Consider the following 14,545-nt stretch of genomic DNA (forward strand, 5'->3'; position numbering starts at 1 on the left):
TTGACTTCGGCGACCAATGGGGTTCCGCAGATCCGTGACGCGGGCTCGTAACCACGCCCTCTTTGCACTTGTTATTTTTTTTTTTTTTTTTTTCAATGCAGAGGTCGGGTGACGCCCCTCCCCTAGCGCTACAGCATCAGCACCTCCAAACCGAACAAGGCGACCCGCTGCTGGAAGAGGATGCTCTCCGGTCCGTGGTGTTCACCGGCCCGAGGAGACATAACAATGAGACGGCTAACCGAGAGACCGGTGGTATAGGGACTGCTTTCTGCACGTTTATGCTGCCTCGCGTCCTCCATTCATGATGCACCATTCATGCGTCCCGAAGAATGGAAACACACTGCGAGGAAAACATTAGAATAGCCCCGGTCGGCTCGCCTTCATAAGACTCAGTCTAGCTCATTTGGCGAAGCCTCTTTTCATGTAGGTCAAAGTGATGAAGACCCCGATTCTGTCTTTTGAGGGCGCCGCGCGAATGCAGGGCTAACACAGGAAAGCCAAGCAAACAAAAGGCATCCAGCCCCCCTGCTCTGACGCACCTGGCCGCCCTGTCGCCACTTGACATGACAGCGCAGAGCCGGGAGCAGAGCAGCAGGATCAAGGGGCACCGACGTGCAGCCGGACGTGCGGACTCGACAAGGAGCAGAGGAGCCTGCGGACGCTCGGCGAAGAAGCAGCAGCAGCCCAGGGGAGGCCGGATTGCAGTTTCTGGGGACGAGCGCCAAGGGCAGTGCGGCAGTCAGCAGGCAGACCGGGGGGAGGAGGCTGCGGAGATCTGTGATACTTCCCCCCCAAGTCAATACTGCGATCTCACCTCCATATCATCCCGCAAATATGATGGTGGATGTTTATGTGTTTGATCAATGGTGACTGTGTTACTCCCCATCATTTTCTCTCCTTTTTTCTTACCAACCATTCACTGATGATGTGCACTTAAAAGATTAGGTCTGCTCTTCAGGCAAGGGTGGAACCCTGAGGGGACTGATGTGCATACTGGCCAGGTATCATTTGCTCCCGTCTTCTCTGGTTTTGCTCATTTTGCTTGTCGCCTGCACTATGGGCTGTATTCAGAGCATCGCATGCAAGCCCCGCATCAGACGGGAGAACATTGTGGTGTATGAGGTGTCCGCCTCTATTGACCAGTGTCCCACCATCATTGAGGAGAACTCACCGATTGTGCTCCGTTACAAGACGCCTTACTTCAGGGCCTCAGCAGGAGTTGTGATGCCACCAGTGCCCCGCAATGAAACCTGGGTGGTGGGCTGGATCCAAGCCTGCACCCAGATGGAGTTCTACAACACCTATGGTGACATTGGCATGTAAGTGAACAGGTTTAAACTTTTTTCCTTAGTGTGTGTGTGTGTGTGTGTCTCTCGGTAGGCATGTGTTTTGATGTGTACACCACTTATTTCACTCAGGACATCACAAGCTTGCACCTGGCACTGCAAAGCCTCTCATCCTTTCTCTGTCCTCCACCGTCCGCTGCCACAGGTCCAGCTGGGAGCTACCAGAGCTGCGAGAGGGTCGAGTCAAGGCCATCAGCGACTCGGATGGCGTCAGCTACCCCTGGTACGGCAACACCACAGAGACGGTCACCCTGACCGGCCCTACGTCCAAACCGTCCCGTCTGACGGTCAGCATGAACGACAACTTCTACCCCAGTGTGACCTGGGCCGTGCCCATCAGTAACAGCAACACACCCATGCTGACCCACATCACCAGGGACCAGAGCTTCATCACCTGGCTGGTGGCCATGAACTCTGTCACCAAGGTATAGGACCAAAACAGCAGCCTGACTATTCCTGCATCGCATTATTTTGTTATTTTGCATCAGTTTCCTTCACATTGTATCCACAAATCATTTCTTCCATCCTGCCTTCATGTTAAACTGTTTGGTCTAGTTTAAAATGAAAAACATATTTAGAAACTACTCTTGCATTTCACAGAGACAGACTGTGATGTAACCAGCTCCCCCAGCACTTTTCCCTTTCTGGTGTAAAGTTACAAAGTACCTCCTCATTGCCTTCAGCTCTCCTGAATGTATCCCCTGTAAAACCCATCAAAAGTCAGTCCAGCAGAAAATGTGTATCCAAACTGCTGCAGTATTCACATGTTGTCTTTTTGGAAGAGCAACATTCTCTCCAGGTTATTCAGGCTTGTTTTCTTCATTGTCGATTAATGAGTTTAGAACAGGAGTAGAACATACCTGTAGTTCTGTGTCGGCTGTTGACTGTAGACATGAATGTTTTGAGGTCAGAAAACTGTGTCAGTCAAAATGAAATGATCATTAATCCCATCATTTATTATTGCGCACATTGACTACACATCTATTAGCAGTGGAGGACATCATGCACAAACAAATGAGGCCTTAAAAAGACACTCCTAAACAAAACAGACTGCAGCATTCACGCACACATAGAATCGACTCTACTAACATTATGCCTCTCTCCTCCTCCAGGAGCGTATTGTGTTGCAGACGGTGCGGTGGCGGATGCGGGTGGATATAGCTGTGGATCCAGACATGCCTCTGGGCTCTCGAGCCTCGTTGGTGGGTCGTCCTTACCAGGAGCAACCGCACATCCTCAACTACCAAGAGCCCATCCCTCCTAACGCGTTGGGGAGGCCGAATGCCAACGACGCCCAAGTGCTAATGTGGAGGCCGAGGAGAGGGGCACCGCTTGTGGTCATACCGCCAAAATAAGAGGATCAAAAGGTTGCACAGACTTAAGTATGATTGCAGAAAAAGGGGGGATGTAATTGGAAAGGAAGGAGATGAAGTTGTGAAGCTTGATGGTTTCCCTGTGGCCCCTTATCTTTAAAAGATACAAGTAGACCACTATAATAAGCCAGAGGGGATATTACATCTTGGATCTGTCAGAAAAAGAAGTCTACAACAAACTAGTGTCAAGGACCTGGAGTTGCATCAAGGCTCGTTTGACCCCTGGCAAGTTTTGGACGGCAATAAGGAGTTCTGCCGGCCTTTTAGCGATGAAGGAACACTGTTTTTAGACGTACCACAGAGTTATTAGACCACAACAAGAACTGCATCCTGCATCCTTATGTAGACCTTATTGCATGAGAGTGAGAGGGAAAAAAAACAGTTCTTGAAGAAGTTTAAGCATTTGTTTTGTATAACTTGATACCTGAAGACATTTTGATTGAAAAGTCAGCCAAAAAACAAACAAAAAAAAACAACCTGCAGGCTGGTTAAACCTCATCAGTGCCAACAAAGGCCTTCAGCACACTCAGTACCAGTATTAAAGGATGTATTCAGATAATTTAAAAGCGACAAAGTATTATATGACTCTTTTTAGGTTTAAGATTAAACTCACGTCAAACAGATTGTATTAAGAGCACCCACTTGGCATAAAAGTCTGAAAGAGAAAAACAAATCTGCTGTAGTTTTCACTGGAGTTTTGCTAACACACCGAACTTCTGCACCAACATATTTACAACTCACTCACCTCCGTTGTGCAGCTGATATTGTATTCAGATGGGTGACAAGCCATCAGAGAGGAGAGCTGGATCTTTTACTCCATTAAATAAATAATGTCAGACCTGCTTTCAATAAGTGCAGTGTAAATGACTTGGAGTAGTGCCATACAACGAATTTAAAACAAGAGGGTGAGAGCAGTCAGGACATATATTATAACTGGAACGGGGCCAAACTGTACTCAGACTAAGGGTAGATTTGATGTGGCACTAATCAGGTCATTTTGCACTTCTAAATTACATAAATCTTCTTACAATCAGGGAATCTAAATATACTTTTAATAGTTTACTTTGTATGAATTTAAACCAGACACTGTTTTGAGAGGGTTTATTTGGATGAGTGCCAACACTGCTTCTATGAAGTCATCTCCTCATATCACATTTGTTTTTCTGTAGATTGCTGCAGATAAACATATATGATGAAGACCGTCTTGTGTCGGTGTTATGGTCTTGTCCTGGGCTCAGTCCAAGTCCCTGCCTGCCACTCCACAAACAAGTCACGTGACTCATCCTCCATCTGTGCTTCTCTTCAGGTTCACGCCTCACCTTCCCATATGCCTGTTCTGTTCCTCCCCTGTCTGTCCACCTCATCACACGTACCAAACATAACAAAAACACTTTTCTTCTCTGAAATCCACAACTATGCAAACATCATATGTGTAAAGTATATATCTGCTGAAAACAATGTGGAAAAAAAGGCAAAAAATATGCAAGATGACGGGCTTTTGTTCATCTGATTGAAACCTGCTTTCATTTGTCGGGGTCTTTGTTGATTAAAAGTGGCTGTTAGTACCATTTAAAAACACTCAAGAGGTTAAATTAGGTCATATTAATTCAGTGTGTCTGTTTGTCACAGCACCTCAGCTCACCCAGCCATCTGTTGCTATAGAGACTGGTTTGGTTTTCCTGAGTGCACTGCAACTGGAACTGAAAAAAAAACAAGTTGAAAATATTCATTGGTGTGCCTAGCTGTGTGTGTATGCATTAGTGTGTGTGTGTGTGTGTGTGTGTGTGTGTGTGTGTGTGTGTGTGTGTGTGTGTGTGTGTGTGAGAATGCACACAAACACACATCAACACACACATGCACTTTGATGTAAGAGAAGATCAAGGCAGAGCAGGTTGTTTAGGCATAAAAGATTATTTAATATATTCACTTGTTCTCATAAAAACCTTTATATTTCATTTAAATAACTGTACAACGAGTGCTTTTGATATAAATACTCAGATGGTGAGCAGCAAGGTCAAAGCAGTCAGATCCCTTTTATGAGATCTCATCTTGTCTCATATAAAAGCGGACATTCAGCATCTTAGGACAGAGGTACCCTCCTCTTTGCAGCAAGTTTGCTCCTCATTCCACCACTAGATGGAAGCTGTGTCAAGTAGTCTGCTCTTTTTGAATCCTTACCAGCATCATGAATCCCCTTCTTGTTTTATAACTATAACCCATTACCATTGTCACATATCACATAAATACACAGATAAAATACTTAACTATAAAATATTATGTTTAAAATATCCATGAGGCCATGGTTTCATCATGATATCCTTCTGGACCCTTTAAAATGCACATGCAGTACGTTTTTTTTACTGCACCAGTGTGTGTTGACATTACGGGTTAGCTGCACTATTCTCCAGTTAGTATTTTATAAGGAAAAACCCTGACCAAGCAATGTATTTCACAACATTTACACCCCTCATTTGTGCTGAGCAACAATTCTTCAGAAATGGAGGGACACATTCCCACACAGCTGTAGTAACAGGTTATATTGCTTCTACATCTCCTGCATGTGTAGTTTCCACATGCTGAACACGTGTTGCAGTTCATGCAGTCCTGCTCCATCGATGCTGGGTGGCCACCATCTCCTCTATCAGGTAGCACAGTTCACAGAGGTCTCTGACTACACTTTGATGGCGCTGCTACTGGCATGCTTGCGCTCGTAGCCGTACAGAAATGTGGCGGCAATAACCAGCACTGCCCCGAAGAAAAATACCCTGAGGGAGAGACAGGAAGAGGGAGGAAAAGAAACCAAAAAAATGTATTAAAATGAATTCAATAAACAAACTATTGTGTACTCAGGTCATGTCACGTAAATAAGACACATAGGAGGATGTTCAAGATAAAAGATCCTTACATAAATTCATGATGTTTAGCAGGTTTAAAGTTTATTATGTTCCCCATGTCAGCTTAGCATGTTATCAAGCTAACTGATTAGCACTAAAGTCAAAGCGCGGCTGAGGCCGATGCTGTTAGTTTTGCTGGTATTTGATCGTAAACCAAAGGAATGGACAAACTGGAATTTTGACCATAATGGTGGCGCCAGAGGAAAAGTCATCACCAAAATGAGCAATACAAAAATCCTGACAGTCCATCCAGTTGTTGTCACAAAGTTTCAATCAAAACCACAAATGTCAAGGTGGCGTTAGAGGGATGAAGTAAAGGCGTCACCATAGTCATTAGAATTCATCCTCTGTGCACGAGGAATGTCTGTATGAAATTTCATTATAATCAATCCAGGATTTGTTGATGCATTTCAGCCTGAAGTAATTCTGCTAGCACTAACATAAGTTAAGGATGCAGGGTTTGGCACTGATAAAGCAGTTGCATATCAAAACAAAGCCTTGACGGAGTGTGCATGAGCATGATTGTGTTTACCCTGTGGGGTGGAAGTCATTCAACAGGAAATATGAAATGAGTGTTGACACGATGATTGACAGAGAGGTGGCAAATCCTTTGAGGATGTTGTCTGCATATTTTATGACTACTGCGATGACCAGCCCGCCCAGAGCCTGTAGACAAAGACCACTTTGCACTTAAACACACACAACATGAAGAATGAAATGAATGGGTGTATACGCATCTTCTTGTGCAGGTAAAACCTGCACAAGAAGATGCGTATACACCCATTCATTTCAATGACAACTTCACAAATGGGGCACAAAGGATAAGGTGAGAATGAAGTGAAACACAGTGACCAAACCTGTAAGACAACAACTATGCAGGTGATTGTGCCGTAGCCCTGAAACATCCCCGACTGCCTCACCCTGTGGCCGTCATACAACATCATTCCTATGAAGCCGAACACAAAGCTGAACAACCCTGAAAGAGACGAGAGCAAGAGAGAGAGAAAAAAAATTAATAAGTAAGGAAAAATAATAAAGTGATAGTTTAACTGTTACTGCGGAAAAAAGGAAACAATATGATTAAGGTTGACAAAAGTTGCAGTTCTGTCACCTTAACCCAGACTGCTGTCCTAATACGGTGTTTCACTACACCTAATTGCCCCAAGAGATCTCTCTCACACACACACACACACACACACACACACACACACACACACACACACACACACACACACACACACAGTGTTTCCCATACATAGACTCTACCGAGGTAAATAAAGTCCCTTTGTTTCAACTTAAATAAAAATTTACATTAGGATGCCTTATTTCATGAACTAACTAATTGTGGGCCACATAACTGTCTGAGTAGGGTGCACTGTAATAACTGAGTCTCTTTGCGCAGCCCCAGAGCAACTGATAACTTGCATGTGTTGGTTACACTCTCCCCCACTAAAATGCACGAGTCTCTGCATGCACATCGTTACAAGTATCCACCACCACAAGTACATTTTTCACCTTTGGGAAACACTGACACATACAAGAGAACAAGTATTACTTTCATCAAGTTTGACAGGTATCCAGCCTGTTTCCCATGGCCATAAACCTGCCTTTAACTCCTCCCCTCTTTCTAGCAACAATCTGTCATTCCTACTGTCATCACATTATTGTACTGCACTCGCACACAAACATACCAAGAAACGCACTAGCTTACACCATGAAAGGTTTAGGTGAGGTTAGGTTAGGTAGTTACTTTATTAATCGCCGAGGGGAAATTTTTTTCGCTACAGCAGCATACAGAAGCAACAAGCAATTAATTAATTAATTTGCTCAATTTACACAGATGACATTTGACTGCGAAGTGAATCATCAAGTGAATGAGAGAAAGAGACGAGTGCTCATGAAACACTAGGCTGTTGAACTTCAAAAACCTGTTTGTTACGTTAGCATACAATATGAGGAACTTGAACCTGAGGCTCTCAGCCAGACATAAGAGCCATGTTGCAAAAATGAACCAATTATGAGTGTTATCTTTAACACCTTGATATATTAAGTATATCAAGATGACAGTGGAGTATGACCACATCAGGTGTGTCAGTGAAATGTTGCTTGTATTATACTGAAATCCAAAGGTTCAATATTTCATGGTGTCTCTGTGTGAATGCAAGAAGCTGCAAGGGAGAGATATATAGTGACCTGGCTGAGCGACTCCTTGCTGTATGCAGACAGCAGGCTTTTATTACCATGTAGCATTGAATTTAACAGGATAGAAATACACGTATTTAAAGCAGACAGAATGAAATCATTCATTAATGTTTGATGGGTAAGAAACAACCCATCATTTCAATAACTTTTTCACACGCATACACCATTACTCACTCAACTCATATCATCTCCCCCACAATACAATTAGAGACCGAAGTCACTCACCCAGCTGTATGTTACGAACCCACACGCTCTGTTTAGTCTCCTTGAGGATCTTCTCGAAGTAAACTCCGGCAAAACCACTGGACACACAGGCCATCAACACGGCCATCAGTCCCACGAACTGGGAGCCTGCAGACAGGACTTTCTGCTCCGAGTCATCTCCAGAGTCTGTGGGCCACTGTGGAGGTTAAAAAGAGAGTACTTATAATCTGTCTGGTCAGAGTTACATAACTTTGTTAAACTGCACAGGGACTATACGATGCCGGCGTCTGCTGATACCTGCACTAGAGTGACTCCAGCCATGAGGAGGACCAGGGAGAGCCACTGGTACAAGCCCAACCTCTTCCCGAGCATGGAGACGGAGAACAGCGCTGTGGTGAGGATCTTTAACTGGTACGTGACCTGTGTGGAGCACAAACACACCTGTGATTAATAACATAAAAGACAGATTTACTCCAATTAACAACACATATTCAGAGGTAGCCAGGTATGTAAATATGAAAGGAGAACATGAGTCACATCAAAAACAATCTTATGGCAAAGTCACAGTTTCACTCACTTCCTCGAATGTATAGTTTTGATCAAAGCGAGGGAAAGATTCAATTACTGCTCGAGTTTTTCAAATCTCAATCTGACCTTATGATGAGTATAAGAAGTTTTGTTTTATTTCAAAATAAAATGTTCCGACTATGGAACTTTGAATTTGGTGAGAACACCAAATGCAGTTCATGCAGTGAACTTGAACCAGCGCATTCTTTCATTCATGTGTAACCTGATAGGTGGCTGCATCCAGGTTGGACAAGGCGACATAGAGCAGATTGTTCTGCAGCGTGTAGATCCCCGCTGGAACGGCCAGCTTCATGGTCTCCACGGGCTTGTTCACAACCTCATTCAGCAGCTGGTTCATTCCCTGCAAACTGTAATCTGCCAGAGACAGAGAGAGGGTTGTCAGTAAATCGACCTGAGGACCACCCATGGAGTGTATTACAAGACAAGGGGAGAGTTTATACAAGATCTTCTACCCAGTGGGGCCAAATCTACACCTGCAAGCAGACCGAGAAAGCACGAGTCTTCAGCCGTTTTCCTACTCACTGTTCTCCATGAAGACGAGGAACATGCAGGCGATGATCTTGAGCACTTCAGCTGACACCACAGCAGAGGAGGCCAGGTAGCGGGGGCCGTCTTCCTTCAGGGTTCGGGAGTAGCGCATGGTGAGCACCAGCGAGGTGGTCTGCACTACCAGCACCCCTAGAGACATGTACTTTAACCTGGAGGAGTGGGAGTGGGACGGGGACAAGGCCATGGCGGGGGCCTCTTTGTCCGAGTCAGCAGACAGCGGAGGAGCCTTTAGGATAGACACAAAGAAAATAAGAGTGGATCAAAATCAGGTACATTAAGAGAAAGGAGACAAACCTCTAATTGCTTGAATCTACGGACCTCAGAAACTATGGGAGTGTCCTTAAAAAAGATAGAGTTAAGAGCAAAGCTGCTGGAGTGTCCTTGAGCAAGAAACCAACTTCTATATCGCACAATCGATAACAAACTACGGCATGAAAGAATAGTGGAAAAGGTTGAGGATGAACAGACATTAGAGAGTCAGAGGAGTCTTAGAAAAGAGAGGGAGTGTGAGGCGATCAGGAACTGGGCGGACGAGGCTGCAGTTAAAGTGGTAGTTAAACAGAAAGCTAACATTTCCAGCCTGAGGCAGTGTCAGGTCTTCCTCTGACCTACCTTCAGCACATGAAACACAGACTAACAGTAAAAGTAATTTGGAAAAAGAGGGGGGGAAAGAGTTGGAAACAGTTGTCACTGCTCCGATGCTCCATTACTGTGGAAATATCTCCTCCCACAACAGCGGTGTCAGTTCAGGAAGTTGGTCAGTCATTAGTGAAAGTGACCAATAGTTGGTCGACAAAAACACAGCTGTCACTTTCCCTTTATATAAAAGTTGTTGTTTTTTCTGGTACATTACATTTCTTACCTCTGGACATTTAAATGATTTCTAATGTGCATCTAAAGGGGAATATGTTGTCTAAGGCAATACAATTAAACTAGATTTTAGTATGTCATCAAAAACATGGAATTGAAGGTGTTGCTACAAGCAATTCCTGAGGACTGTGACACTGGCATTTGATTTCAAATAAGATTTTATTGTGGTTGTCACTGGTGCATGTCTGTTCAGCAAAAAAAGGATTCTCTCCCCCAAAATTTATGAGTTGTTTCATTTAACTAACTGAGACGCAAATATTGACAGGATTGGGTGGATTAAAGTCCAAATTTTTTTTTTTTTTCTTCTTTCCAACACAATCAATCATCAGCTGAAGAAACATTTTTTAAAGGAAAACTTTTTTCAAATTTTTGAACACGTGGAAACAATTTAATAATGTAATAACACATCATTCAGGTAGATTATTTCTACAGAATTACACTTGATTTTTACTCGTATTTTTACAGTCTTGTCGCTGTATTTTTTTTGTTAAGTAATGGATTGACACATACTGACACAGCATATTAAGACACATCCTATGTCACAATAAGCTATAACTTAAATTCTGCCAGTTTCAGCAAGTTTAATTTCATGTCCACTAAAACTGTATGGATTAAATGTATTAGCCCTCAGCTCAACCCCAAGAAGAAAAGCACACTGTCTCCTGTCTAATTATTGTTCTTAAAGTGTCATGCAAGAACAGTTAAGCTGACAGCAACGAGGTAAACATTACCAGTCTCATAATGCCGTCATCTGGGAGCTCTGAAGAAAAGTCATTGGTCTCTCTTCTGCTTTATATTTCCTGACGGAAGCTTTTTGTCTCCGAACAGTCACTGCTGCCACTTCCACTTTTCTTCATCATCTCATCCACATTGCCTTCAAAATGTAAAAACTCTTGTTCACAGAGACTACACCCACACTAGATTTATGAAGCAATGCCACTTGTAGAGTCACTGCCTACAGCTCCCTTTGAGAGGTGAGAGGGACTTTTTCTGGTAGAGAAGTCAAACTGTGGGATTGACTCAGTTGGACTGTTTGCATTGTATCACTATTAACTTGAGATAATTGGGTACCTGGACCAGATTGACCATCTTTGCAAGTCATCCTGCTTTTATTGTAAAGCCGTATTGTCTAATTTCAAACACAAGATTATTTGGTAAAAGTAATATGTGAGAGAAAATGGTTCACTTTTACATTTACTACAGCCATGTCATAAAGTAGTCTAATTATTTGTCCTACTCTGCTCAAGTAAAAAGAGGGTGTTCAACAAGCCAAAGTAGTGTTGACATAACTAGGGGTGTGGTGTGTGCAGCACACTAACCGCCTTATGTAGCAACTCTGCTGAGCAGAGGGGTATGGCTGCACAATCCCCCTCTGTTTAGGTGTGTGTGTGTGTGTGTGTGTGTGTGTGTGTGTGTGTGTGTGTGTGTGTGTGTGTGTGTGTGTGTGTGTGTGAGAGAGAGAGAGAGAGAGAGTGCGTGTGTGAGTGCGTGTGTGTCTTTCTTCACACCCAGCAAACTCTCCTAAATCCCTCCAAGCACATTTCAAGAACACTTTTTAGTTGCCATCGAAGCTCATGTCATTTAACCTGTTTGATCAAATTTACTTGACAAAGGAACGAATGATGTCAAGATGCAAATACATAGCGATTACTAGCACACTGCTTGCGTCACTAAGTTTTAGTAAAAGCATGTTGGAACGGTGCAAGCTATTCAAAACACAGCGGTATGCATGTCGCAAGTCCCTAAGTGCATTTACTCAGTTACAAGAGTTTGGAACTACTTGTGGAGGAGAGTATTCAAGCACATTTAATCAAGTACTGTACATAAATAGGATTTTGCGAACATTTCTATGAGAGCTTTAGTTACGTTTCAGATGAAGATTTTACACAATCGATAATACAACAAGCTTTTAAAATACGACATATTGTGAAAGAATAAACCAGTGGCTTCCAATCTTCATGTCCTCTGACGTCTTACTAAAGTCAGTGTGTGGTCAGATCACATTTCAGATCACATGTTAAACAGCTCCACCAAATTATTGATTTTTTTTCCCACTAAATATCTCAAATGGTTTCATTTTCATAAATATTCAAATTATTCAACATCTCAGCAAAAACCAAACATTAGAGAAAAAAAACAAATATGTGGATCAGAACTTTGTTTCACTCGTTTCCTCTCCCAGTAATCATCACACAACCGCTCCGATTTATCTGCTGTCCCTGGATATTAAACTGGATATAAAGTAGTTCAAACTAGCTCCACCTGCAGCAGCTACAACAGAAACAAGCTGCTTACAAAGTGATGCTTCACTATTAATAATCTAATCAAGTCATATATTTGAGTTAGAGGAACCAAATCAGGACTTTTACGGTAATATTTTTTGCTGCAAATATTTTTACTCAAGCAGAGCATTTCGTGCAGGACTTTTACCTGTAATGGAGTATTTTTACATTGCTGAATTTGTACTTTTACTTAACTACAGGATCTGAATACTTCCACTTGTAATTGAGTATTTATTTTTTCAGCTACTTTATTGTATTTCACAGGGAAATATTAACAATTGACCAGTACATAAGGAGTTAAAATGAGCTCCACCTCAGCCAACAAGCACACTAAAGAATGTAGGATTTTCACTTGAACTGTATTTTCACTGTGATATTGCTACTTTTCCATAAATAAAGAGTCTAAATACGTATTACACTACTACCAGATGCTTGATCCCTGCATGAACCTTTAATACAGCTTACTATTATTCCGGTCTACTACATAAACACCTTGGACAGAACAACAAGCTTCACACGTGGGAGCGATATTATCTTTGCACAGTATTGAAAAATGTTATCCGAAACCATAAAACCATTCCTTAAAACGCAAAGAGTCCTATCAACACGAAACACAGCCTGCGTACAACAGAGAATCACTAATATCATTCATGCCGGATATTCATTGATAGTGCACTCACAAACCACCAGCAGCCTCTCAGATACGGAAATGAAGCGGACAACCGAGCCCACCGCAACACGCTCCAACCTGCCACACATGACACAAACAGCTCCAAACACTCAAGTGCGGTCCTCGCAGAGATGCGCAATCCTCCTCTACTGACCTGTTCGGACATATCCGGCAAATATCTTCACCTCGAGCCCCAGCGTGAAACAACCTGCTCCGCTGACGGGCCCCGAGCACACAGACAGGTTAGACGAGGAAAACACCTGGGTATGAAAATAACCCGACCAATGGAAGCAAAGGAGGGTGACGTAGTAACAGAGGTATGGCAAGTAAATAGGAAAAGGATGCAGGAGTGATGCTCATGGGTGATGCAATCAGCTCAGTTCATCTTAAAGATGGATGTCGACCAGGAAAATCGAATTCAGCCACTCAAAGTCAAATGAAAGTGAAAGTGAAACTGAACGGAGAAGCTATAGAGCTATAGGCATGGCAAAAGGTAGAAGCTGTAGGTGTGCAGGGAATCCCAATTAAAGACACCCATCACGTTTAAACGTGTTCTCTGTTAGTTACAGTTTTGTTCCAAATACAGTTTTGTCCCTTCTGCATGGTAAAGGCTAAATTTGAACCGAGATGTTATAAACTCTTTCAATTTCTGTAAAGTTCTCATGTAGCTTTTGAACAGGTAAACAATACACAAACAGGTTGGGGTCCCTCTGGTGTTGAACAAGGGGACAGTCTTTCCTGTTTACAATGCATAAGTAACTTAGCTCTTGAAAGGAGGGAATCTAACTATACATTTGAAATATTAAACTCTGGATATTTTGCTGTAAGATATTGATCTACTGAATCTGAGTATGGTTTGAAAAACACGTTAGATGTATTAAAGACCTGGAGTTACAGATGGAAGCTGTAGATAATTAAATGTAAAACATTCATTTCACGAAAGAAAAAAAAAAGTAGCATGACAACTTTGGTAACATGGCAACTGTAACACTGAAGTGTGGTTAAGCATGGGAAGACAGATGTTTGGGGTTTGCTCTGGATGAAGTTGTAATTATGTAATTCCTCATACATGCAACAACAACACAATGACACAATGAGACAATTTGCCACAGTGGTTAAAGATATCTTGTTTAAACCAAGATTATATACATATAGGTCTTTTATATCAACCATACAGCAAACTGATCATTGAGTCAAAGATCTGATTTTTGCACAGATGAGAACAGGATCAGATAACAGAAAATCTGATCTGAGGTGGATTTAGGTCAAAGAAAGTCTCTGTGTCCCTGCTGAAGGTGGACTGCTCCACCTTTGGGATAAGTGAGAATTCAACACACAGGACATGGTAACGCAGCGCTGATGAGACAGGCTTCAGGACAGAGTGAAGCTTTGCTCATGCTGCATGTACATGAATCACATCATGTGTCCAACATCTGAATGAGTCTGCTGCTGGTGACGTGGATCTGTGAGCTGATTGGACAGCCATCTGTAGGAAACCCTACCTCATTCTTTAATGGGAACTGATTTAACCTGTTGAATTTCATCACCATCATCACCATCATCATCA

The 14,545-nt window shown here is 42.7% G+C and overlaps 2 protein-coding genes across 6 annotated transcripts; one reads left to right on the forward strand and one right to left on the reverse strand.

Annotated features, from left to right (window-relative positions):
* Positions 1-118: 118 nt before the first annotated feature.
* On the forward strand, positions 119-4,618 carry fam78ba (family with sequence similarity 78 member Ba). Its single transcript, XM_069139561.1, has 3 exons — positions 119-1,319; positions 1,492-1,771; positions 2,459-4,618. Exons 1-3 carry the CDS (start codon positions 985-987, stop codon positions 2,699-2,701), a joined length of 858 nt encoding a protein of 285 aa, XP_068995662.1. The 5' UTR covers positions 119-984; the 3' UTR covers positions 2,702-4,618.
* Positions 4,619-5,287: 669 nt separating this feature from the next.
* slc35a3b (solute carrier family 35 member A3b) lies at positions 5,288-13,311 on the reverse strand. 5 transcript variants are annotated; one of them, XM_069139555.1, is made up of 8 exons: positions 13,133-13,311; positions 9,130-9,382; positions 8,810-8,961; positions 8,317-8,439; positions 8,041-8,215; positions 6,471-6,589; positions 6,146-6,279; positions 5,288-5,484 (listed from the first exon to the last, which is right to left on the reverse strand). In XM_069139555.1, the coding sequence occupies exons 1-8, from the start codon at positions 13,142-13,144 to the stop codon at positions 5,391-5,393; spliced, it is 1,062 nt and encodes a 353-aa protein (XP_068995656.1). In that variant the 5' UTR covers positions 13,145-13,311; the 3' UTR covers positions 5,288-5,390. The 5 variants fall into 5 exon arrangements, with proteins under 5 accessions (XP_068995656.1, XP_068995658.1, XP_068995657.1 ...); XM_069139557.1 differs by lacking the exon at positions 13,133-13,311 and adding an exon at positions 12,989-13,019; XM_069139556.1 differs by lacking the exon at positions 13,133-13,311 and adding an exon at positions 10,758-10,867.
* Between the last annotated feature and the right edge of the window lie 1,234 nt (positions 13,312-14,545).

The sequence above is a fragment of the Embiotoca jacksoni genome, unplaced genomic scaffold (assembly GCF_022577435.1).
Source record: "Embiotoca jacksoni isolate LCO1_2020_lvr unplaced genomic scaffold, fEmbJac1.0.p SCAF_83, whole genome shotgun sequence".
Taxonomy (NCBI): domain Eukaryota; kingdom Metazoa; phylum Chordata; class Actinopteri; family Embiotocidae; genus Embiotoca; species Embiotoca jacksoni.